Raw genomic sequence first — 24,528 nt, 5'->3', positions numbered from 1 at the left:
TAGATGCACTGGAGCAATGAAAAACGGTTGCAGAAGTATACATACCCAAACAAACATTTATATGAAATATCGTACAACTTATATGAAAAATAGAAGTAGGGCTTCACAACAGTTATCTAAAACGTGCCGTAATGATTCTCTGTGGGAGACGCTGACGACCTTGCAACCACCTCGGGGTGCGAATCTTTTTTTTTTGCTATTATAGAAAAGTCGCACATTCTCATTTTCCATAGGAAACATGGAGGTTGCTTTCTTGTAATACTGTGACCATCAGTTGACCTAAAGTTGCCACAAAGTCCTAGCCTTAACTAACACCGTTCCTTTGGCTCCCTGTTTTCATATATGGGGCCTATGTGGTGCCGGGTGGCCCTGGAGTCAGGCCTCATACAGAAATAGGTGGTGACTGAGCTCATTTTTTCGCCCTAGGCTTTAGTTTGCATATTAGTGATCAGGTAGTGTTCATGACCGGGCTGGTTTACTGGAAAAGTGTACTGGAAATCAGATGAGAAATGTATAGAAGCTAGCTCGGCAGAATGTGGTGCCATCTTGCCACATACCCCTGGGGCCTTGAATAAGGAAAGCGGCAATAATGAGGTCAAACCTGTCAGTGCAGGAGCTAAGTTTGGTTAATGAGGACAGCAGATGACTCTGGGACAAATGTGAACATTTTTAGAACAGATTTAAAATGTAATACTATGTATTATAGGTCGGCCATTTTTCCCTATGCCTGTGATTTTCTCCTCTATTGTTAGAATGTGCAATCCAGGCAGATTTCAAAAATTTAAGCTGGTTTCTGCAGCCTAAAAAAAACAAAACCCATCCCAGTTAATAATATCTAATGTCCTTAACAAACTAAAGGGGGGGATTTATCAAAACTGGTGTAATAACAACCAATCAGATGCCACTATTCATTTTTCAGAGACCCTTTAGAAAATGAAAGATGGAATCCGATTGTTATGGGCAACTAAGCCAGTTTTCCTTTACGCCAGTTTTGATAAATCACCTAATTTACCAGAGACTAGAACCAAATGAAGGGACTAATGTGGAAGAAGCACATGCTCTTAGTGACTCAGGGGGACATTTATCAAGACCGGCGTTTTCCCCCTGCACCGCCGGAGGATGCGCCAAATTTATACAGAGGCGCGCGCCTTTTATAGATTTGGAGAATCCTCCTGCTGGCCGTGAGACAGTTGAAAACCTAAGGCAGCCTCCTAGCTGACGTAGAATAGTCTTTATTCATGCCAGAAAACTGGAGTGAATAAAGATAACCGTGGCCGACCTGCAGCACCGCCGCCTTTTCTCGCCACTTCTAAAGAGTGGAGTGGAAGGGGAAAATAGGGAGTGTGATAAAATCGGTGACTTTATTATGCCATTATTATTGTAAATGTCTGGGGTTTGTACGTTCTCCCCATGTTTGCGTGGGTTTCTTCCGGCTGCTCCGGTTTTCTCCCACACTCCAAGGCCATACTGATGGGGAACTTAGATTGTGTGACCCATTGGGGGCAGAGTGATGCTAATGTCTGTAAGGCGCTGTGGAAAATAAATAAGGTAAGTACTGTTACAATACAGGAATAATAAACATGGTGATGTCACAGTACATGGATAGTGATGTACCAGCTTGTGTATAATGTGTGCAGTGATATCACAGGACTGATGTGATCAACATAGTGATGTCACACTACAGTGATAATAAATAACAGTCATAGGAAAGGCTTGTTCCACACAGTGATGTAAGGAAAAATAAACAATAATAAACTATTATTTCACAGCCAATGGATAAAGAGCACTGTGATGTCACTGCACCGAGATCATAAATGCAGCTTCACAATGCAGACAGTGATGTCACAGGGCACAGGTAATAATGTTGCAGCACAGAAAGGGTAATGGATACTGAAATAATACTAAAAGATAATGCGCACAATACAATAGCTGTCACAGTACTATACTCCCTATAGCTACACTCCTGAGCATTACTAGATCACTTCCCTGTCTTTTGGGCCCCTGGTGGGATCTGCAACACACATACACCTGGAGACAAACTGGACATACATATAAAATAGTTATCTCCCCTGCCTTCCCTATAAGGCTACATGCACGCGATCAGGACTGCGCACGGATTTGAGGTCATGTACATTGTATTCTATGAGAATTTGATATTCTCAATGCACACGATGCAGATTTTTTCCGCTCGGATTTTGACCTGCGGTGCGGATTTTAAAATCCGCAGCATGTCAATTTATCTTCTTTTTCCTGACCGGATTTTCTTCATTCACTTAGGAAAATCTGCACGCAAATCCGCACCAATTGATGCGGATTGACCGCACAGATTTGCCTGCGGATTTCAGTGCGGATTCTCCGCACATGAATCCTGAACGTGTGCATGTACCCTAAAGGTGCACACTTGACTGATTGTGCACATTTATTCAGTTGGGAAAAGAAAGACAAGCCTCTATAGTGTTCCTGGTATATATTACAGACCGGATGTGAAATATCAGACACCTTCATAATGTCATTCAGCATGGTGTAATAACATTTTGTATATTACATGTACGGAGAGAGTAACAGTGGCGTAAAGGGGTTGTCCAATTTATAAGAAACCTCTCCCAGTGACCCCAAATGTGATAAAATATCGGGTACTCCCCATCGTTAATGGCTGCAGCTCCGGTTTCTGTTCACAGGCTTTACTGACAGACTCTTGAGACAATTTTTCTTGAGAAGGAACTTACATGTTTGAGACAAGCAGCAGAGCAGGAAATTAAGAAGATGGCAGAGTATAGAATGGAATGGTAATGTTTTTCCCCAAAAATAGGTTTTTATAGCCATGATGACAAAATCATATCATAATCATAGCTTAAAATGCCGCATTCTACTGCAGTACTTTCACATCAATGGTTTTCATGCATGACATCATCATCATCGATACATTATTATTCACGTACATGATGACATCAGAACATTATTATTCATATGCATGACATCAAAGCATTAATATGTATAAGGGAAGATGCACCTTTTGGTATTCTTTGTAATTCTTGATTCGATTAAAGTTTTGCGCCTCGTTCAGTACATGGATACCGAATATATTCTCTTAGGAGTTATAAAAGAATAATCTTTGATCGTACTTCCTTCTTTGCTCATAATCTAAAAGAATAAAATATCTAAACCTATTACAGATTTTAACACTCGCACAAATTAGACCCAATCGTAAATATATCAGTGCCTATACTAGGAAGGCTCAAACGGGTACATGATTTTCTCATGGGGACGCCATTACCACTTCGAAGAGTATCTTGTTTTTCAAAAGGTCAATATTACTACATGGCTACTTATATTAGAAGTCATTTCCTGTAATTGATTACCAGAGAATTCACAGAATTCAGAATTCACCCCAAGTACCAATTTATTTCTTCGCTATGCAAGATGTCTGAATAGAACAACATGGCCGACTGTCCGATAAGACCTGATTCTCCTACGTATAGCATGTGACCACTGAAGCCGATCATACAAAACTGAAACATAGGCTCAGAAGAGGACATGTCTGTTCTAGTACATACGTGTGTTCCCCATGAAATAATTCTGGAGCATCTTTTCCTAGAAGTCTACATTGTGGCTTTTCTTTGGTATCTAGACTGAAAATGTCAGACAATGTAGGGACATGCCTCATTGACAGGGAGAATGATGATGCCCAGTTGTCCAGGAGGAATCTTACAATCCAGAGTAGTAAGAACTGTTGCCCCAGAATTTTTATTTCACAGGGAATACAAGTATTTAGTAAAACCGCCATGAAAGGAGACCAGACACTTGTAACTGGGGCTTATGACATAAAGTAAAATCACTTGTAATTTCAATGTGAGGCCGGAGAACCAGGAGGGTTTTCCGATGTTAAAGGGTTTCTGTCACCAGATTTAACCCTATTAAGCTAGCTGACGATAGCGATCTGCTAATGTCAGCTAAACCTAACTAGCCTATTCCTACTTTTATCTATGCCACCGTTACGCCAGAAATCTAACTTTTATAATATGCTAATTTGCCTCTAGGAGCAGGGGGGGGGGGGGGCGTTGTTCCTGCTCCGTTCTCCCACCTTTGTCGCCTCCCTCTAAGTCCTGATTGATAGGGCCAGGCCGCGCTCACATCTGTCTGCCAGCCCTGTGCTCTGCTGAAATCTCGCGCCGTTCAACATTCAGCGCAGGCGCGGGGAGGAAGCTGGCAGCCGGCGAGCGTCTTTCCCTCACCGCGCCTGCGCCGAATACTGAACGGCGTGAGATTTCACCAGAGCACAGGGCTGGCAGACAGATGCGAGGGCGGCCTGGCCCTGTCAATCAGGACTTGGAGGGAGGCGACAAAGGTGGGAGAACGGAGCCTCTAGGAGCAGGAACAACGCCCCCCCCCCCCCCGCTCCTAGAGGCCAATTAGCATATTATAAAAGTTAGATTTCTGGCGGAACAGGGTCATAGATAAAAGTAGGAATCGGCTAGTTATGTTTAGCTGACATTAGCACATCGCTATCGTCAGCAAGTTTAATAGGGTAAATCTGGTGACAGAAATCCTTTAAACCATCATTTCATACTGTGTGTGATGCCCAGAAACGATGTTTTCTTTGTCCTGACCAAATGGCTAAAAAGTGCATGAGACTCATGTGACACCTCGCAGAATAAAGTGATAATTGTGCAGCGAGCCTTACTGAAGAGAGATTCTGAATCATTCCTCAGGACTACAGACCAGGCACGTGTCTTATCAGGGATGTTTGGAAACAGTTTATGAAACACGATTATATACTACCGTCGCAGTGAATTCATTTTTATTAAAGGGGTTTTCTGAGATTCATATATTGATGACCTGTCCTCAAGATAGGTCATCAATATCAGATCAGTGGGGGTCCGATTCTCGGCACCCCTGCTAATCAGCTCTTTGAAGAGGCTAGTGATCTCTGCAGCCTCTTCTTAGACCAGTGATGTCACATTCATTTGTCACTTGACCTATGTGCAGCTCAGTCCCATTTAGGTGGCTGAGCTGCAATACCAAGAAAAGCCACTATAAAATGTATGGCGCTGTGAGGAGGCTGTGGAGCTCACCAGAGTGCCACGGCCTCTTCAAACAGCTGTTCAATGGGGTTGCCAGGTCTCTGACCTGACCCCTAAGATCCGATATTGAGGATAGGTCATGGTCACGCATGAGGGATGGGGAGTCAAATCGGCCCCACCCTACTACTCACAACCAGCAGGATGTGACTCTAAGCGGTAACGTCACTCCACAGCTCAATCTCACACTCGCCCCAAACTCAGGCTATCAGTTCTTCAAAGCATGTACCCCCAACCAGTACAAAAGTCCACAAACTCACATCAGCGGGGTTCCCGGGTGTTGGACCCCCGCCGATCAGATGCCGATGATCTATCCAGAGGATAACCCTTTAACTTAATCAGCAGGGAGCTCCAAGGGGTACGGAGGTCACAAAGGTTTTAGGCAACAACAAAAAAAAAACAAATTCCAGATGTATGGAAGTCTATGGGAAATATTAAATGCAGCACATGCAAATGTTTATTTAAAGAGGACCTTTCACTGATCCTGACATTGTGAACTAACTATACAGACATATACAGCGGTGCCCGGGGATCTCACTGCACTTACTATTATCCCCGGGCGCCGCTCCGTTCTCCCGCTATGTCCTCCGGTATCTCCGCTCACTAAGTTATAATAGGCGGAGTCTGTCCTTGTTCTGCTGTAGCGCTGGCCAATCGCAGCGCAGAGCTCACAGCCTGGGAGAAAAGAACCTCCCACGCTGTGAGCTCTGCGCTGCGATTGGCCAGCACTACAGCAGAACAAGGGCAGACTCTGCCTACTATAACTTAGTGACCGGAGATACCGGAGGGCATAGCGGGAGAACGGAGCGGCGCCCGGGGATAATAGTAAGTGCAGTGAGATCCCCGGGCACCGCTGTATATGTCTGTATAGTTAGTTCACAATGTCAGGATCAGTGAAAGGTCCTCTTTAAAGTGACGCTTTTTCACGGCTGAGGTCCATTTTTGGGTCAGTAGCCCGTTTTACTAAATCACTGCATGCTCTAGGTTTGGTTTTGCTCCATAGACATTCATTGGTTTGGCCCTGCTTTTTTTTGTAGCTGTATTTTCCCCACACTGCTCTACACAGGAGTGACATTGGGTGGTAATACTTTCCTTTAAAAAAAATGGTAAGACATACAAAATAGCCAATAAAAAAATCGCCAGGTGGTAAAACGCACTACATTGGCAAGACACTGACCAAATCAGGTGTTTTTTAGTCTTTTTTTGGCCCCAAAAATTGTGGTTACCTCTTTATAATCTGAATATGCTGATGGACGACATTTGTAAATGGCATAGAACGGGGCACCCAGCTTTCCAAAAATCATGAATGGCTTCTAAATAGAGCCAGGATAAGATCTTGAGGGCTTCAAGGCAAGGTGGGTACTATTCACCTCACCACTAAATGCCTAACTTTCAGCATAATAGCTGTTTTATGGAAATTCAGTCATTACGTTGACTCGATGCGAGTCAAATTGTAATACTAAGATGAGTATTGGATATCGGTTATCAATGGCGTATCAATAGCGGTAATCTGTGGAAGCCTCCTGGAATATTCTTTAGCCCACTGCAAACCTGCATGGACAAGTCATAATTCAGGCAGCACTTGCAGCTACCACTAGGGGCAGTATAGGAGCCTGCTGTACACTGTTTTTGAATTGGACTTAATAATAAGTTGTAAGTAGGGATGAGCGAATCGACTCCGGATAAAACATCTGAGGTCGATTCACATAAAACTTTGTTTCAATACTGTACAGAGTGAGCGCTCCGTACAGTATTAGAATGTATTGGCTCCGATGAGCCGAAGTTATTACTTCGCGAAGTCTCGCGAGACTTCGCATAATAACTTCAGAAATTGATTTATACTGTAAAAAAAAAAACATTTCTCGAACTTGGGTTCGATTCCAAGTGGCAAAGTTGTTTTTTTTTAACCCCCACCCGTTCCAGAGATCTGGGTCCTATACGTTTTTTAATAGTTCCGAATACCTGAATCTGTCACTGTTTTGCCAAGACGGTGGCCACCAGGAGTCTCCCTGATTGGAGCTGATTTTCTTCCATCTGATGCTGTCCAATTATCACAGTTGAGCTGCCACATTACTGGGTGATTTAACGTAACCTAATTACCATGAGTTCTTGTTAGATGTCACTGGATGTTCACAAGAAGTGTGGGGCGATTACAGCCATGAATTATCCTGTAAGTATATAGACTGGATGTGACACAGTAAGTGACAATGTTGTAGGGCCAGTCCTGCAGCCACAGAATGCGGTCTATCACTCTTATTATGGATTATAATTACGGAGATTTCTGCAAATCTGGAATTTAACAATTTTGGAATACGTCAGATGATGGATAGTGATTTAGTCATCAGGATACATTTGTCTACGATCCATGAATAAATCTCACGATGTATAGCCATCTGGTGTAGTTTGTGCCTGGCCTCCATATCCCACGGGATGTTGGGAGATGTAATATTGTTGTAAGACACAGTGAAAAATTCCATTCAACATTCTGTCTGCGATATCAGTAAATAAGGGAGATATTCCCATCAGAAAACATTGCATACACTATCGATCAGATTGTGTTTTTCTGGGTACACACACATAAATCTTTGTGAAGCACTGACCTTTTATATTTGGCATTTTTACAGGGTGAAACATCTTTTGTTCACTTATTAAAGGGGTTGTAACAAAGTGGTTGTAGATCAGCTGTGTCTACTGGTGAAACTGTAGTCAGGGGCAAGCCGAGGTCAGGGCAGACGGACTTTGTGCGTCTCAAGTGTCAGTCTGAGGTTCGAACAGGCAGCTCAGGGCCAGTACGGAGATCAGGCTGAGGTCAGAGCAGGTATATTCTGTGAAGTTCAAAGTCAGTCTGAGGGTCAGGCAGGCACCTCAGGTCAGGGCCATTGCAGAGATCAGGCCGAGGTAAGGGCAGACGGACTTTGTGCAATCCAGTGTCAGTCTGCGGTTCGAACAGGCAGCTCAGAGCCAGTACGGAGATCAGGCAGAGGTCAGGGCAGGCATATTCTGTGCAGTTCAAAGTCAGTCTGAGGGTCAGGCAGGCACCTCAGCTCAGGGCCAGTACAGAGATCAGGCTGAGGTCAGGGCAGGCATATTCTGTGCAGTTCAAAGTCAGTCTGAGGGTCAGGCAGGCACCTCAGGTCAGGGCCAGTACGGAGATCAGGCCAAGGTAAGGGGCAGGCAGATTCTGTGCAGTTCAAAGTCAATCTGAGGGTCGGGCAGGCAGCTCAGAGCCAGTACGGAGATCAGGCAGAGGTCAGGTCAGGCAATGAAGGTTCAAATCAGAGTCTGGCAGAAGCTGGTAGACTGCAGGAAACTAGATGATTACAATCAATTGCTCAGGCACCCTCCCACAGGGGAAGGTGCCCTAAATACCCTAAGGTGACCAGCCATTAGCTAGGGAAGATTAGATCACACACTGTCCTTTTAAGAGCTGAAGGGAAGAAGTGCATGCCCAACGGGCAGAGCCAGGTGTGCAGCAGGACTCAGCCTGCAAGGAGGGATCAAGGGGCTCGCCGGGATGAAGAGTCAGGACGCCAGTGGGCACGAATCACTGGAGACTACTGCAGCAGCCTTTCTGGCACAAGCCTCCGCCATAACAGGGATTGTCCATCACCTTGAAATTTTTGACTGAAAGTTTACAATGGTGTAAATAAGCAAAACCCACCTTACTGATCCTCAGTCTCTCCTGTGCCACCACTTTCTAGACTTCACTGGTCTCTGTCTCCTGACCAGCAATTATGAGGTTTTGACATGGACACGTGCGACCATTGAATGTGGTTGGCTGCAGTGGTCACAGGTCCTTGTCGAAACGTCATTGTCGGAGTGCCGTATACAGAGACTCGCGGGGGACCTAGATCTTTTACATTTTACAAATGTCGCAATGTTGCACTACAAATAAGCTTTCTTACAATGTCCCAATCTTTTCATTGGTCAGGTTTGCCGTGTGTGGCTTGGAACCAAACATATATCTAACTATGGAGCCATGCACACATCCACTAATTATATATACTCTTCCCTTTTTCCCAATTTTGTAGAATCAAAGAACGCGGTGTACAGCACAGCGAGGTTCAGTTCTCAATAAAAATGTTTATTTCCCACAATTAGGGACGCTACTGTACAATCAAATTGATGCATAACATGGTGGCCAATAAAATCCATGAACATTTATTCCGTTCATTGATTTTAACTGGAGCATATAAGCTCATTAACCACCTCCCGACGCCTAACGCAGGGATGCGTCCTGCGGGCGGCCGGGTTATTCCTCCTGGATGCATATACGCGTCATCTCGCGTGAGCCGAGATTTCCTGTGAACGCGCGCTCACAGGATCGCGAGGTAAACAAGTTGATCTACAGCCTGCCAGCGGCGATCATTCGCTGGCAGGCTGTAGATGCGATTTTTTTGACATCAGAAAGGTATATTAGACGCTGTTTTGTTAACAGCGTCTGATATACCTGCTACCTGGTCCTCTGGTGGTCCCTTTTGCTTGGATCGACCACCAGAGGACACAGGCAGCTCTGTAAGTAGCACCAAGCACCACACTACACTACACCCCCCCCCCCCGTCACTTATTAACCCCTGATCACCCCATATAGACTCCATGATCACCCCCCTGTCATTGATCACCCCCCTGTAAGGCTCCATTCAGACATCCGTATGTGTTTTGCAGATCCGAGGATCCGCAAAACACGGACACCGGCAATGTGCTTTCCGCATTTTGCGGATCCGCACATTGCCAGAACTATATAGAAAATGCCTTTTCTTGTCCGCAATTGCGGACAAGAATAGGACATGTTCTATATTTTTGTGGAACGGAAGTGCGGACCCGGAAGTGCAGATCCGCAATTCCGGATCCGTGCGGGACAAAGTCTGTCCCCATAGAAATGAATGGGTCCGCAATTCAGTTCCGCAAAATGCGGAACAGAATTGCGGACGTGTGAATGGGGCCTAAGGGTCCCTTATCACCGCCAGTTAGTTAGCCACTTGTTAGGTAGTTAGCGCCCAGCCCACCGCAGTCACTGATTAGTCGCTGATTAGCGTCATCGCTGTCGCTAATCAGCACTAGTACTATATAGTATCTGTAAGTGATCAAGACTGATCGCAATCAGATCTATATCAGTACATTAGGGTCACCTTAGGCTCTATAAAAAACGCAGTGTTCGCCCGATCAGGCCTGATCTTGTGCGCACACTTGCGTTCAGTCCGCCCCACCGCAGTGACAGAAATGTTTTTTTTCTGATCACTGCAAAAACACAGTAAAATCGCTGCGGCGCTATAAAGATCACTTTTGAGCTTTTTGGATCTTTATTAGCGATCGCAGCTTTTTTTTTTTTTTGCACATTTTTTGGCAGAGATTTTTTCATCCACATTGATCGATGCGAATGAAGAAATCTGTGCCGTTCATTTTTTCTTTCAGCCCAGAGGCTGAACGGAAAAAAAAAATCTCATTACCCGTATGCTCAATATAAGGCCTCATGCAAACGACCGTGCCGTTTTTTGCAGTCCGCAAACCGCGGATGCGCAAAAAACAGAAGGTGCCCAGAAGGCAATATAAATGCCTATTCTTGTCCGCAAAGCGCGGACAAGAATAGGACATGTTATATTTTTTTAGCGGGGCCGCGGAACGGAGCCACGGATGCGGACAGCACACGGAGTGCTGTCCGCATCTTTTGCGGCCCCATTAAAATGAATGGGTCCGCATCCGAGCCGCCAAAACGGCGGCTCAGATGCGGACCCAAACAACGGTCATGTGCATGAGGCCTAAGGAGAATAGCAGAAACTCTTAATGCTGGCCATACATGTAATGATTGCGGAGACCCTCAAATGCCAGGGCAGTATAAACACCCCACAAATGACCACATTTTGGAAAGAAGACACCCCAAGGTATTCGCTGAGGGGCATATTGAGTCCATGAAAGATTTAACTTTTTGTCACAAGTTAGCGGAAAGGGAGACTTTGTGAGAAAAAACATAAAATAATCAATTTCCGCTAACTTGTGCCAAAAAAAAAAAATCTTCTATGAACTCGCCATGCCCCTCACGGAATACCTTGGGGTGTCTTCTTTCCAAAATGGGGTCACATGTGGGGTATTTATACTGCCCTGGCATTTTAGGGGCCCTAAAGTTTGAGAAGAAGTCTGGAATCCAAATGCCTAAAAATGCCCTCCTAAAAGCTACTCGTTGGACTTTCGGCCCCTTTGCGCATCTTGGCTGCAAAAAAGTGTCACACATGTGGTATCGCCGTACTCAGGAGAAGTAGGGCAATGTGTTTTGGGGTATCATTTTACATATACCCATGCTGGGTGAGAGAAATATCTCCTTAAATTGACAACTTTGTATAATAAAATGGGAAAAGTCATCTACAGAGATATTTCTCTCACCCAGCATGGGTATATGTAAAAATACACCCCAAAACACATTGCCCTACTTCTTCTGAGTACGGCGATACCACATGTGTGACACTTTTTTGCAGCCTAGGTGCGCAAAGGGGCCCAAATTCCAATGAGTACTTTTAGGATTTCACAGGGCATTTTTTACGCATTTGGATTCCAAACTACTTCTCACGCTTTAGGGCCCCTAAAATGCCAGGGCAGTATAAATACCCCACAAGTGACCCCATTTTGGAAAGAAGACACCCCAAGGTATTTCGTGAGGGGCATGGCGAGTTCATGTAAAAAAAAAAATTTTGTCACAAGTTAGTGGAATATGAGACTTTGTAAGAGAAAAAAAAGAAAAAAATCATTTTCTGCTAACTTGTGCCAAAAAAAAATATTCTAGGAACTCGCCATGCCCCTCACGGAATACCTTGGGGTGTCTTCTTTCCAAAATGGGGTCACTTGTGGGGTATTTATACTGCCCTGGCATTTTAGGGGCCCTAAAGCGTGAGAAGTAGTTTGGAATCCAAATGCGTAAAAAATGCCCTGTGAAATCCTAAAGGTACTCATTGGAATTTGGGCCCCTTTGTGCACCTAGGCTGCAAAAAAGTGTCACACATGTGGTATCGCCGTACTCAGGAGAGGTAGGGCAATGTGTTTTGGGGTGTATTTTTACATATACCCATACTGTTTGTGAGAAATATCTCTGTAAATGACAACTTTAAAAAAATATATACAAAGTTGTCAATTTACAGAGATATTTCTCTCATCCAGCATGGGTATATGTAAAAATACACCCCAAAACACATTGCCCTACTTCTCCTGAGTACGGCGATACCACATATGTGACACTTTTTTGCAGCCTAGGTGCGTAAAGGGGCCAAAAGTCCAACGAGTACCTTTAGGCTTTGCAGGGTTGCTCACAATTTAGCCCCGCCCAAAATGCCAGAACAGTAAACACACCCCACAAATGACTCCATTTCGGAAAGTAGACACCCCAAGGTATTCACTGAGGGGCATAGTGAGTCCGTGGGAGATTATTTTTTTTTTTGCCAGAAGTTAGCAGAAATGGAAACTTTATTTATTTATTTTTTTCCTCAGAAAGTGTCATTTTCCGATAACTTGTGAAAAAAAATTAAATCATACATGAACTCACCATTCCCCTCCGTGAATACTTTGGGGTGTCTTCTTTCTAAAATGGGGTCATTTGGGGGGTATTTATACTATCCTGGCATTCTAGCACCTCAAGAAACATGACAGGTGCTCAGAAAGTCAGAGCTGCTTCAAAATGCGGAAATTCACATTTTTGTACCATAGTTTGTAAACGCTATAACTTTTGCGCAAACCAATAAATATAGTTATTGGATTTTTTTTTAATCAAAGACATGTAGCACATGTAGTTTATTATAGCACCGAGCAATAAACGGTGAAAGTAGTGTAGTGCAGAAGTGTAAAAAGTGGTCTGGTCATTAAGGGGGTTTAAGCTAGGGGAGCTGAGGTGGTTAAGGAGCGAGAACTGTGAAATCAGGCTATACTAGCGCCACAATCAGCTGAACATACCATACGGGTGCTGGCTTTAAAACTGAAATTCCACGTGGATTCTTGTGCGGATTTCTCTGCATTTCCGCACCAAATCCACACCAAAATCCACATGTGTTACTTAAGGATTTTGTTACGGACTTGCTCCGATCTCATGCTTTGTATTTCAAAGGGTGAAATCCGTACTTTACGGACTTTAAAATCCACACCATGGGTCAATTTCTGCACTAATTGTACATGTAATAATAGGCCTCATTCACATTTCCGTGTCTGTTTGACATCCGTGAAAAAAAATCAGCCGGTGTTTCACCAATGAAGATGCCTGTGTTTGGTCTGCGTTTCCATTTTTTGCCCTCTGTGTATCCACGGACGCTGCTCAGGTGAAAGTTCATTTCCAGAGCGTCTTCTGTGAGCGGTCAGTGAAAATAGACCAAACACAAATGCAACATGGGGACCATCTGTGTAGTGTCCATGTTTTTCACGGACACATAGACTATAATGGGAGTGTTTGGTCTGTATCACAGTCCGCCTATAAGCAAATATGCCGAGAATCGGTCGGGTACATACCGTTGCGTGCAATGTTTTTTGTCCAGCCGATTCTTGGCATTCTATGTTGGAACAGTCTGCCGGAAGGCTATACCGCTAGCCTAATTTGCATGCCTCGTCATGAATTAGCTGACTCTTACGGCAGCTTAGGGAGGAATCTAAGGCCTCATGCACACGACTGTCCGCAAAAAACGGAAGCCGCCCGTGTGCCTTCCGCAATTTGCGGAACGGAATGGGCGGCCCATAGTAGAAATGCCTATTCTTGTCTGCAAAACGAACAAGAATAGGACATGCTATATTTTTTTTGCGGACCACGGAACGGAGCAACGGATGCGGACAGCACACAGAGTGCTGTCCGCATCTTTTGCAGCCCCATTGAAGTGAATGGGTCCGCACCCGAGCCACAAAAACTGCGGCTCAGATGCGGACACGAAAAACGTGTGCTTGAGGCCTTAGGGTACTTTCACACTAGCGTTTTTGTTTTCCGGTATTGAGTTCTGTCACAGGAGCTCAATACCGGAAAAAACTGATCAGTTTTATCCTAATGCATTCTGAATGGAGAGCATTCCGTTCAGGATCAGTGATGGCCAGTTCGCATTGTTCGCCTACGAACACATGCGGGCTGCCATCTTTTCTTACAAGTCCAGCGAGGCACAGGTAAGTCCTTACCTGGGCCTGTGCGCGAGCCGGTCTGAAATTAAATGCGGTCAGCAGGAGCAGGCAGTTCAGAGAACAGCCGCCGGGGGCCTTCATCGGGCTGTTCTCGGAACTGCTTGCTCCCGCTGACCGCATTTGTTTCAGACCAGCTCGCAGCACGGGCACAGGTAAGGACTTATCTGTGCCTCGCCGGACTTGTGAGAAAAGATGGCAGCCAGAATGTGTTCATGGGTGAACAATACGAAGTGGCCATCACTGTTCAGGATGCATCAGTTCAGTCCCTCTTACGTTTTTTGGACGGAGAAAATACCGCAGCATGCTGCCGTTTTCTCTCCAACCAAAAATACTGATCATTTGTTTTGCGGAACCATGGAATAGAAAAGGGCCACATAGAAGTGAATGGGTCAGCATCTAATCCACAAAATAACGGATCCGCATTTTTGCAGATAGCATACGGCCGTCTGAATGAGCCCTAAGGCTCCATTCACACGTCCGCAAATGGGTCCGCATCCGTTCCGGGTGCGGACCCATTCATTCTCTATGAGGACGGAATGGATGCGGACAGTGTGCTGTCCGCATCCGCATTTGAGGAGCGCGGCCCCGATCTTTAGGTCCGCAGCTCTGCAAAAGATAGAACATGTCCTATTCTTGTCCGCAGCTTGCGGACAAGAATAGGCATTTCTATAGGGGTGCCGGGCGGGTGTGTTGCGGATCCGCAATTTGCGGGTCCACAACACACCACGGTACGTGTGAATCGAGCCTTAGACCCGTGTCAATAAACGACCCCTAATTAGTGCAAAAAATTGCCAAACTATGTCTGGTTCGTGAAGACTGAAATTACCCTGGTCCTGAACTGGTTAAAATTGAAAAGAAGGCTCAACCTTTAACTACCAGAAAACCATGGAAATTTGCTGTACGGCATCAAATCGCGGTGTGCTTTTTTTCTTCTGCAGTACGAAGCCACATTGCCATCAGCCCGTCCTAAGGAAAAAAAAAAAAAAAGGACCATATAACTAGTAATGCCTTATATATATATATATATATATAATATAGGCATCATCCATGAGGCTTATGTGTGTTCCCTTTATGGTTGGAAGGAAGTGTCCTCAAACATGTCCATTTTCTTTTCTTCTGTAGGATGACAGCTCGGAGAGCTCCCCCAGTCCTCCCCTGCACTGGTGATTGGTCCCTGGGACTGTGGGCTGGGGATTGCCTCTGACACTGAGATGCAGGACAGGACTCTGCTCTTCACAGCTGCAGCAAGGACTATGTGGCTGCACCTCGAGGAGTCCTCGATTTCATGCACTGGGTAAATCCTTCCATAAAGCAACAAAAACCAAAAAAAAAGTGGAACCAGCAGAGAATTAGTTAACAGCGCCAACATTAAATCCCTGCAGAGGAGAGCAGGGGCAGGAGCATGATGACTGGGAACAGACCCAACCTGCAGCCGGGGGCAGAGGGTAAGTTTGCTAAACTTTTCTTTATTCCCCCCCCTTTAAATCCAATATGCCTCTAAGCCGCTTTTAGGAAACGGGATTTGTGCTCTGTGATTTAACCTGTTATGTGGAGGGTGGGTGATTCCCATGGAGGAGCTTCACCGCAGCTGTTCCACCAATGTGTGGCTCGTTGGCTGATCCCGCACCAGGGAAACCCTTGCCTTGGATCAGAACAACCTGAATTGCTCTTAGGATTTGGGATATTTCCGTGTCTCGCTTTGCGTAGACTATTTTCATGGCGATCGCAATCTCCGGGACATCTGACTCTGTATAGTGATCTAGTAATATAAAGAGTATATTGTCCTGACGTATAGCCTGCAGAGGAAGAAGCTGAGATCTTATGTGTCCTATAAGAAACTTTGGAAAACAAATGAATTACTGTTCGATATTAATTGGCATTAACCCATTGGTGCTCAGACAGGAAGATGGTAAGGGGATGGTATGTTAGAATACTTTCACGTTTTGCGTTTGGTGCGGATCCTTTCAGATAAACATCTGCCTCCGTTCAGAACGGATCCGTTTGTATTATCTTTAAATAGCCAAGACGGATCCGTCCCCCATTGACTTGCATTGTCCCCCATTGACTTACATTGTTTGGCTCAGTTTCGTCAGACGGACACGCTGCAGGCAGCGTTTTGGCGTCCGCCTCCAGAGCGGAATGGAGACCGAACGGAGGCAAACTGATGCATTCTGAGCGGATCCTTTTCCATTCAGAATGCATTAGGGCAAAACTGATCCGTTTTGGACCGCGTGTGAGAGCCCTGAACGGATCTCAGAAACGGAAAGCCAAAATGCCGGTGTGCTAGACCCGTTCAGATGTGCGGTATATAGCAGATATCTATAAATCCACATGCACAATATGGTGATAAATGACGGCGGTATAGACGCATAGACTAATGACATCACGCCAATGCAAAATATTTCATGTGTGTCCGATGTTAAATGGATAATTCCCACTGTAAATGGATGGATCCTCAAGTATCATGCGTAGAAGGCAAATTAAGGGGTTTATTCACATGATGCTGTTGTTGACACAAATCGTGATCCTGACGTGTGAATAAATCCCAAGGTTGTCAGATTAAGGGCTCATGCATATTAACGTATGTATTTTGAGGTCCGCAAAAAGTACGGGTGATGTCCGTGTGCATTTCGTATTTTGGAACAGTTGGCCCCTAATGGAACAGTCCTATCCTTGTCTTCAGACAATAATAGGACACGTCCTATTTTTTTGCAGAACGGATATACGGAAATGGAATGCACATGAAGTAACTTGCTTTTTTTTGCGGACCCATTGATATGGACGGTTCCGCATACGGTCCGCAAAATAAAAACAGAACGGACACGGAAAGAGAATACATTTGTGTGCATGAGCCCTAAGGGTTCATGCACACAAACGCATTTTTTTCTGTGTCTATTCCATTTTTTTTGCGGCCCATATGCGGAACCATTCACTTCGATAGAGCCGCAAAAAAACTGAAATAACTGTGTGCATTCCATTTCCGTATGTCCGTTCCACAAAAAAATAGATCGTGTCCAATTATTGTCTGCATTACGGACAAGGATAGCACTGTTCTGTTAGGGGCCAGCTGTTCCGTTCCGCAAAATGCATGATGCACAGAGCCGGTATCCATGTTTTGCGGATCTGCAATTTGCGGAACGCAAAACATCCAACGGTCATGTGCATTCGCACGACTCTATCGGTTTTGAGGTCCGCAAAATACGGATATGGTCCGTGGGCATCCTGTACTTTTTGCAGGTTCCATTGAAAAAAATGCCTTTTCTTGTCCGCAAAAGAATAGGACGCATTTTATAATTTGCGGCTGGGCCACACGGATACGAATGTCATCCGTCTGCTGTACTCATTTTTTGCAGTCCCATAGAAATTAATCCACGTGCAATCCAAAAATAATGAGGATCGGATGCAGACCAAAAATACAGTCGTGTGAATATAGCCTAAGGCCTCTTGCACACAAACTTTTTTTTTTTTCCTTTTTTACGGGTTCCGTGTGCGGTTCATATGCAGAACCATTCATTTCAATTAGGGGTGCACCGAAATGAAAATTCTGGTCCGAAACCGAAAATTCAGGATGCCCTTGACCGAAAACCGAAACCGAAACTGCCTTTTTGCCCAAATACTTTTAAAATACTTTTTTTTAAATGATTGGCGCTGTTATGGAGAGGGCGATCTGTGGGTGGCTCTGTTATGGAGAGGGCGATCTGTGGGTGGCGTTGTTATGGAGAGGGCGATCTGTGGGTGGCTCTGTTATGGAGAGGGCGATCTGTGGGTGGCTCTGTTATGGAGAGGGCGATCTGTGGGTGGCTCTGTTATGGAGAGGGGGATCTGTGGGTGGCGCCGTTATGGAGAGGGCGATCTGTGGGTGGCTCTGTTATGGAGAGGGCGATCTGTGGGTGGCTCTGTTATGGAGAGGGGGATCTGTGGGTGGCTCTGTTATGGAGAGGGGGATCTGTGGGTGGCTCTGTTATGGAGAGGGGGATCTGTGGGTGGCTCTGTTATGGAGAGGGGGATCTGTGGGTGGCGCTGTTATGGAGAGGGGGATCTGTGGGTGGCGCTGTTATGGAGAGGGGGATCTGTGGGTGGCGCTGTTATGGAGAGGGGGATCTGTGGGTGGCGCTGTTATGGAGAGGGGGATCTGTGGGTGGCGCTGTTATGGAGAGGGGGATCTGTGGGTGGCGCTGTTATGGAGGGGGGGGGGGGGATATGTGCACTGTTATGGGCATAACAGTGCACAGATCCCTTTCCCCATAACAGTACACAGATCCCCCCTCCCCATAGCAGTGCCATAGACCGATCCCCCTACCCATAACAGCCCCGGCCCTGCTGCTCACAGCAGACTAATCACTCACTGCATCTTTATTTTACCTGACAATCGTGACGCTCCAGTAAGAACTCTGCAGGCAGAGCGGAGGGCGGCATAACGTCACTTACTCACGTGACGCACCTGCTCCGCCCACTTTATGAATGAAGGAGGCGGAGCAGGCGCGTCACGTGAGTAAGTGACGTTACGCCGCCCTCCGCTCTGCCTGCAGAGTTCTTACTGGAGCGTCACGATTGTCAGGTAAAATAAAGATGCAGTAAACCGCCCGCCCAGCGCCTGCCCGCAGATGGTGGGTGACAAATCCCACACCCCATATTTTCGGCCGATATGTAACAATATCGGCCGAAATGGATTAGGTACATTTTCGGCCGCCGAAATTTCGGTGCACCCCTAATTTCAATGGTTCCGCAAAAAGAAAAACGGAATGTACTCTGTATGCATTCTGTTTCCATATTTCCGTTCCATTCAAAGATGGAACATGTCCTATTATTGGCCGCAAATCACGTTCTGTGGCTCCATTCAAGTCCATGGATCTGCAAAAAAAAAAAGAATGTACTCCGTATGTCTTCCGTATCCGTTCCGTTTTTGAGAACCATCTATTGAAAATTTTATGCCCAGACCAATTTTTTTTATGTACTTACTGTTTAAACATTATTGTATGCTTCCGTTCCTGTTATTATTGTATGCTTCAGTTACCTTAAGGGGGTTGTCCCATTAGGAGAACTTATTCCCTATCCCCAGAATAGGGGATAATCGTCTGACTGGCAAGAGTCCAACTGCTGGGCCCTCACCGATTAAGGCCGAATGCACACGGCTGTGTTCCGCGGCCGAGAGCGGTCCGTGGTATGCCGGGCTGGATTCCTGTTCACAGCAGGAGCGCACGGCGTCATTGGTTGCTATGACGCCGTGCGCTTCATGCCGCCGCTGCTGTACAGTAATACACTCGTATAGTGTATTACTGTAGTGCAGCGGCGGCATGAAGCGCACGGCGTCATAGCAACCAACGACGCCGTGCGCTCCTGCTGTGAACAGGAATCCAGCCCGGCATACCACGGACCACTCTCGGCCGCGGAACACAGCCGTGTGCATTCGGCCTAAGCCTCATGCACACGTCCGTGGAACACGGACCGTGTGATACCGGCCTGGATTTCTTCTGAGTGCAGGAGAGCATGGCGTCATAGCAACCAATGACACCGTGCGCTTCTGCACTCAAAAGAAATCCAGGCCGGTATCACACGGTCCGTGTTCCACGGACGTGTGCATGAGGCTTTACAAGAACGGAGGTCCACGCTCCCTGTTTGAATGGAATTGCAGACAAGCACGTGTTTTGGCCACTCCATTCACCTCTTCGATGGCTGGAGATGGTGGAGTAGAAGCTCTCTGCTTTCTTCAGCAGCTGAATGGAGCGGTTTGCGTGCATGCATGACCACCAGGAGCATGGGCCCCTGTTATCGTGATCAGCGGGGCCCCAGCAGTCAGAACCCTGTCGATCAAATACCCTTTCACCCATCCTTTGGATATGGGATAAGTTGTCATAATGGGGCAACCCCTTTAAGTGCAACGTGCCAGACCGCAATGGCAATATGTGAGTGTAATGGTGTGCCGAACAGGTGTAGTAGTTGTACTCACCTTTTGTCGTAGCTACCTGGGCCGGCCTAGCAGTGGAGGGAAAGACAGCACTAAATCCTCCGGGGCACACTCGGTTGCAGGGAACACCAGCCAGATGGAAGTTGAGGTGCCCTTGATGGTAGCAGGTATGCTTAGGGTGCTTTGGCGGTTAGAGTTGAATGATGAGAGAGGCAGTAGTTGAACCAAACAGGATCTTTACTTGTCTTGCAATAAGTATAGCAGCACTGTGTCATAAGTACAGATGGTGAAGCTGTAAATCCCAATAACGGGCTCAGTGAGGTGGTGTACAGTATGTAGGTTCCAGCTCAACTGTATCGGAGTGATGATCTTACTTGTACTTGGTTCCTGATCTTGCTCTGGTTAGTCAGCCTTTCAATAATAGTTTGGATCCTCTAAGTTCTATTCTGCAATTCAGCAATATTCAGTGATTCAGTAATTCAGCAACCCAAGGGTGGTCTCCCTCATGGCAGGCAAACTCTCTGCTCCATTCTTTAAAAAGGTTGCACAAGATACAGTAATTATTCTCTTAAACCCTGGAAGGGTCCCTGGAAGGGGTATTACAGTAAAGGATCAATAAGTCCTAGTCTTGTACTACAAAGGTTGTAGTAGTATGGTCCCATGGGCTAGGCCCAGGAGAGCAGAGACAAGTCTGTTTCCTCTCCTCCTAAGGGCTTGTTGACACGAACGTATTTTGTGTTCCGTATACGGTCCGTTTTCTGCGTTCCGCATACGGGCCGTATACGGAATTATTCATTTCAATGGGTCCGCAAAAGATGTGGACAGCACTCTGTGTGCTGTCCGCATCCGTTGCTCCGTTCTGTGTACCCGCAAAAATTTTGAGTCCTGTCCTATTCTTGTTCGTTTTGCGGACAAGAATAGGCATTTCTATAATAGGCCTCCTGTTCCGTTCCGCAAATTGTGGAAGGCACACGGGCGCCATCCGTGTTTTGCGGATCCGCAATTTGCAGACCGCAAAAAACTGCACGGTCATGTGAACGAGTCCTAACCCCTCACTCCTAATCTCCTAAATCTCTTGAACTTCCTGTGGATGACCTATATAAATGGTGTTAAAGTGACACCTAGAGGTGGATATGTGTAGTGCATTGAATCAGCCTGAAATGGGAATTTAACAGCATTGACAAAGGAAAATACAATAAATAGTGCAAAATGACATATAGCAATTTGGAGTGTTCCCATCCACCTGGAGTGGGACACTACATAAGGACAAGGCTCCACACCTACAATTACATTGTACTAATGAAATGTTACAATAGATCGCAGAACAATATCTTGGCTGATGTGCCCCTCACCTCCGCACATTCATATATTCAGGATATCAGAACAGCAAAATACCCAAACTTGTCAAACGTAAAGTGAATTATACAGTATATACAGTATGTGTCTGTCTAAAAAGTGGCGTATACAAAATTTTCTGACTTGCTCAAAAACAGGATGGGACATAGAGGTAAGGGGTGCAGCTTCTCATGGAAGGGGTATTGTCTAATATTCAGGGGAGGACTGGCCATAGACTCTACAGGTAAATTTCACAGTTTTCCAATGCCCAGGGGGTGCCCGAGCGCTCCTGACGGCCACTGGCCTTGTACATAATATCTGATGTTCTCAGCATTAATTAAGGTTTAGGAGCATCAGGCCCCCATGTACCTGGCGAGTGGCTGCAGGTGCCTTCCTGAATACTGCGATGGCGCCAGTATTTTGTGCTGCACAGTGATATCTGGTTCTGCTGGGGCGGTATTTTGTGCTGCACTGTGGTATTGCTGACCCCATCTGCTTGTATGACCCCACCTTCTGACAGTCTGGACTTGCCTATAGCATGAGACCACTTTTATTTCTTTTTTCCAGGACCACTTTAAATTCCAAGTCCGCCCCTGCTAATATGCAACATTTAGTTACGCCACAATTCTGGCATTAAATTATTTAAGTAAGCCAACCAATAGTTAAGAGCTGGACAAAAGTGTCTGTCCCTGCACCAGATTTATCATCCAGCCTCAGCCCCTGTGATCAATCAGATGCAGGACTAAGCAGCCAGTCTAAGCTTAAAGGGGTATTCCATCTTAATGATCACTGTTAAATTTGTTAACGATTTAACAGTGATCATTTTTCTAAATATATTTAATTAACTAATTCCCACCCCTTAGAAGAAAATAAACATATACTTACCTGACTGTTGTCTTCCGTCTCCCCTGGTTATGGCCACCGCTCTTCTCAGGAATCGCGGTGGTCGCGCTTGCGCAGGCGACTTCTTCTCTTATCCTGGCCGGCCGCGGGCAGTCCCGAAATTGCACGCCGAGGCTGCGCATGCGCTACGGTGATTTCTTCCTGGCCAGTATAGTATACTTGCCAGGATGAAGTCACCAGGGCGCATGCGCGGCGGCGTGCGCGTTCAGTCCAGCGCGCGGCCCAGCCGGGAGAAGACTTCAATCAAGATGGAGCCCGCCCCCTGCCGAAACCAGGAAGTGGACAGCGCGCCGGGAGCAGGTAAGTATGAAATTGCGTGATGAGAATACCCCTTTAAAGCCTCATTCACACTTCCATGTCCGTGCTTAAGGCCTCATGCACACGGCCGTTGGGTGGCCCGCAAACGGCGGGTTGGCAATCCACGGCCGCTGGCCGTGTGCACCACGCGCCACGGATGCAGACCCATTCACTTAAATGGGTCTTCAATTCCGGAGATGCGGAACAGAGTCACGGAACACCGGAAGCACTACAGAGTGCTTCCGTGGTGTTTCTTCCCGTTGTTCCGCACCGCAAATAAATATGACGTCATATTTTTTTGTGGTGCGGACAGACCACGGACCCATTCAAGTTGAATGAGTCCGGCCCGCTGCACAGCCGTGTGCATGAGGCCTAAATCTGTGAAAAGGTTACAGTGATGCCTCTGTGAAGATGTCCGTGATGGATCTGTGGTGGGTCCATGGGTCAGTTTTTTGCTGTCCTTGTGTCATCTGTATTTCACTGACACTGCACAGCTGAAAGATGATTTTAAAAGAATCTCTTCCTAATGATCCGTGGTTTTCACGGACCCATAGACTATAATGGGCGTGATGGATCAGTGAACACGGACAAAATAAAGCCTGCACCTGTGCTAAAAACATGGACCCACGGACCGTGGTAAAAAACAGATGTGTGAATGCACACATTAAAATGAATGGGGACGTGTACTGTCCGTGGAGAACATGTACAGCACACGTATGTGGAACACTGATGTGTGAATGAGGCTTTAGTCCCCAATAGGATTAGTAAATCTGCCCCATTGTGATTCAGAAGCCTCCTCTGGTAATCAGAAAACCACTTGTGAAATCGCTGAGCTGTAATACCACACATAACAGGTGGAGCTGTTTTTGGAAGAAAGCGCGCATCTTTTTCTAGTCCTGGACAACCCCTTTTAAGGCTAAATGCACACGATCAGGATTGCATGGGGATTTTCCGCACGGATTTTAACCTGCAGTGTGTTTTTTAAAATCCGCAGCATGTCAATTATTATTTTATTTTTTTACCGGATTTTCTCCATTCACTTAGTAAAATCCACATGCAAATCCGCTCCAATTGATCCGGATTGACCGCAAGGATTTGTCTGCAAACACCTGCAGATTTCAGTGTGGATTCTCCGCACATGAATCCTGAACGTGTGCATTTACCCTAAAAGGTTTCTCTGAGTGTTTTATACTGATCTCCTATCCGCAGGTCATCAGTGTCCGATTGGTAGTGGCCCAACTCCTATACCCAGCGCTGATCTGCAGTTTAAGGCCTCTTTCACACGACCGTATGGCTTTTTCAGTGTTTTGCGGTCCGTTTTTCATGGATCCATTGTTCCATTTTTTGTTTTCGTTTCTGTTCCGTTTTTTCCGTTCCGTTTTTCCGTATGGCATATACAGTATACAGTAATTACATAAATTGGGCTGGCCATAACTTTTTCAATAGATGGTTCCGCAAAAACAGAACGGATACGGAAGACATATCCGTATGTGTTCCGTATTTTTTGCGGACCGATTGACTTGAATGGAGCCACGGAACGTGATTTGCGGGTAATAATAGGACATGTTCTATCTTTCAACGGAACGGAAAAACAGAAATACGGAAATGGAATGCATACAGAGTACATTCTGTTTTTTTTTTTGCGAACCCATTGAAATGAATGGTTCCGTATACGGAAAGCAAAAAATGGCCCGTAAATAGAAAAAGAAAAAAACCGGTTGTGTGCAGGAGGCCTAAGGAGGCTGTGATTACGGGCGTAGCTATAGGGGGTGCAGAGGCAGCAGTTGCTACCGGGCCCTGAATCCTGAGGGGGCCCAAAGACTCTTGTGCTGCTTAAGAAGATTCTGGTATTATAGAAAGTGCATGCTGGGAAGGCTATGTCCT

At 45.9% G+C, this 24,528-nt stretch overlaps 1 protein-coding gene across 1 annotated transcript in view; it reads left to right on the top strand.

Annotated features, from left to right (window-relative positions):
• The first annotated feature begins 15,609 nt into the window (after positions 1-15,609).
• FGD3 (FYVE, RhoGEF and PH domain containing 3) overlaps positions 15,610-24,528 on the top strand; it is a 274,220-nt gene continuing 265,301 nt past the window's right edge. Inside the window, exon 1 of the mRNA XM_040407699.1 lies at positions 15,610-15,649. Within this exon, the coding sequence (XP_040263633.1) occupies positions 15,610-15,649 (40 nt within the window). The remainder of the gene's footprint in view (positions 15,650-24,528) is intronic.

The sequence above is a fragment of the Bufo bufo genome, chromosome 9, assembly GCF_905171765.1.
Source record: "Bufo bufo chromosome 9, aBufBuf1.1, whole genome shotgun sequence".
Taxonomy (NCBI): domain Eukaryota; kingdom Metazoa; phylum Chordata; class Amphibia; order Anura; family Bufonidae; genus Bufo; species Bufo bufo.
This window is presented reverse-complemented; position numbering and strand designations above follow the sequence as displayed.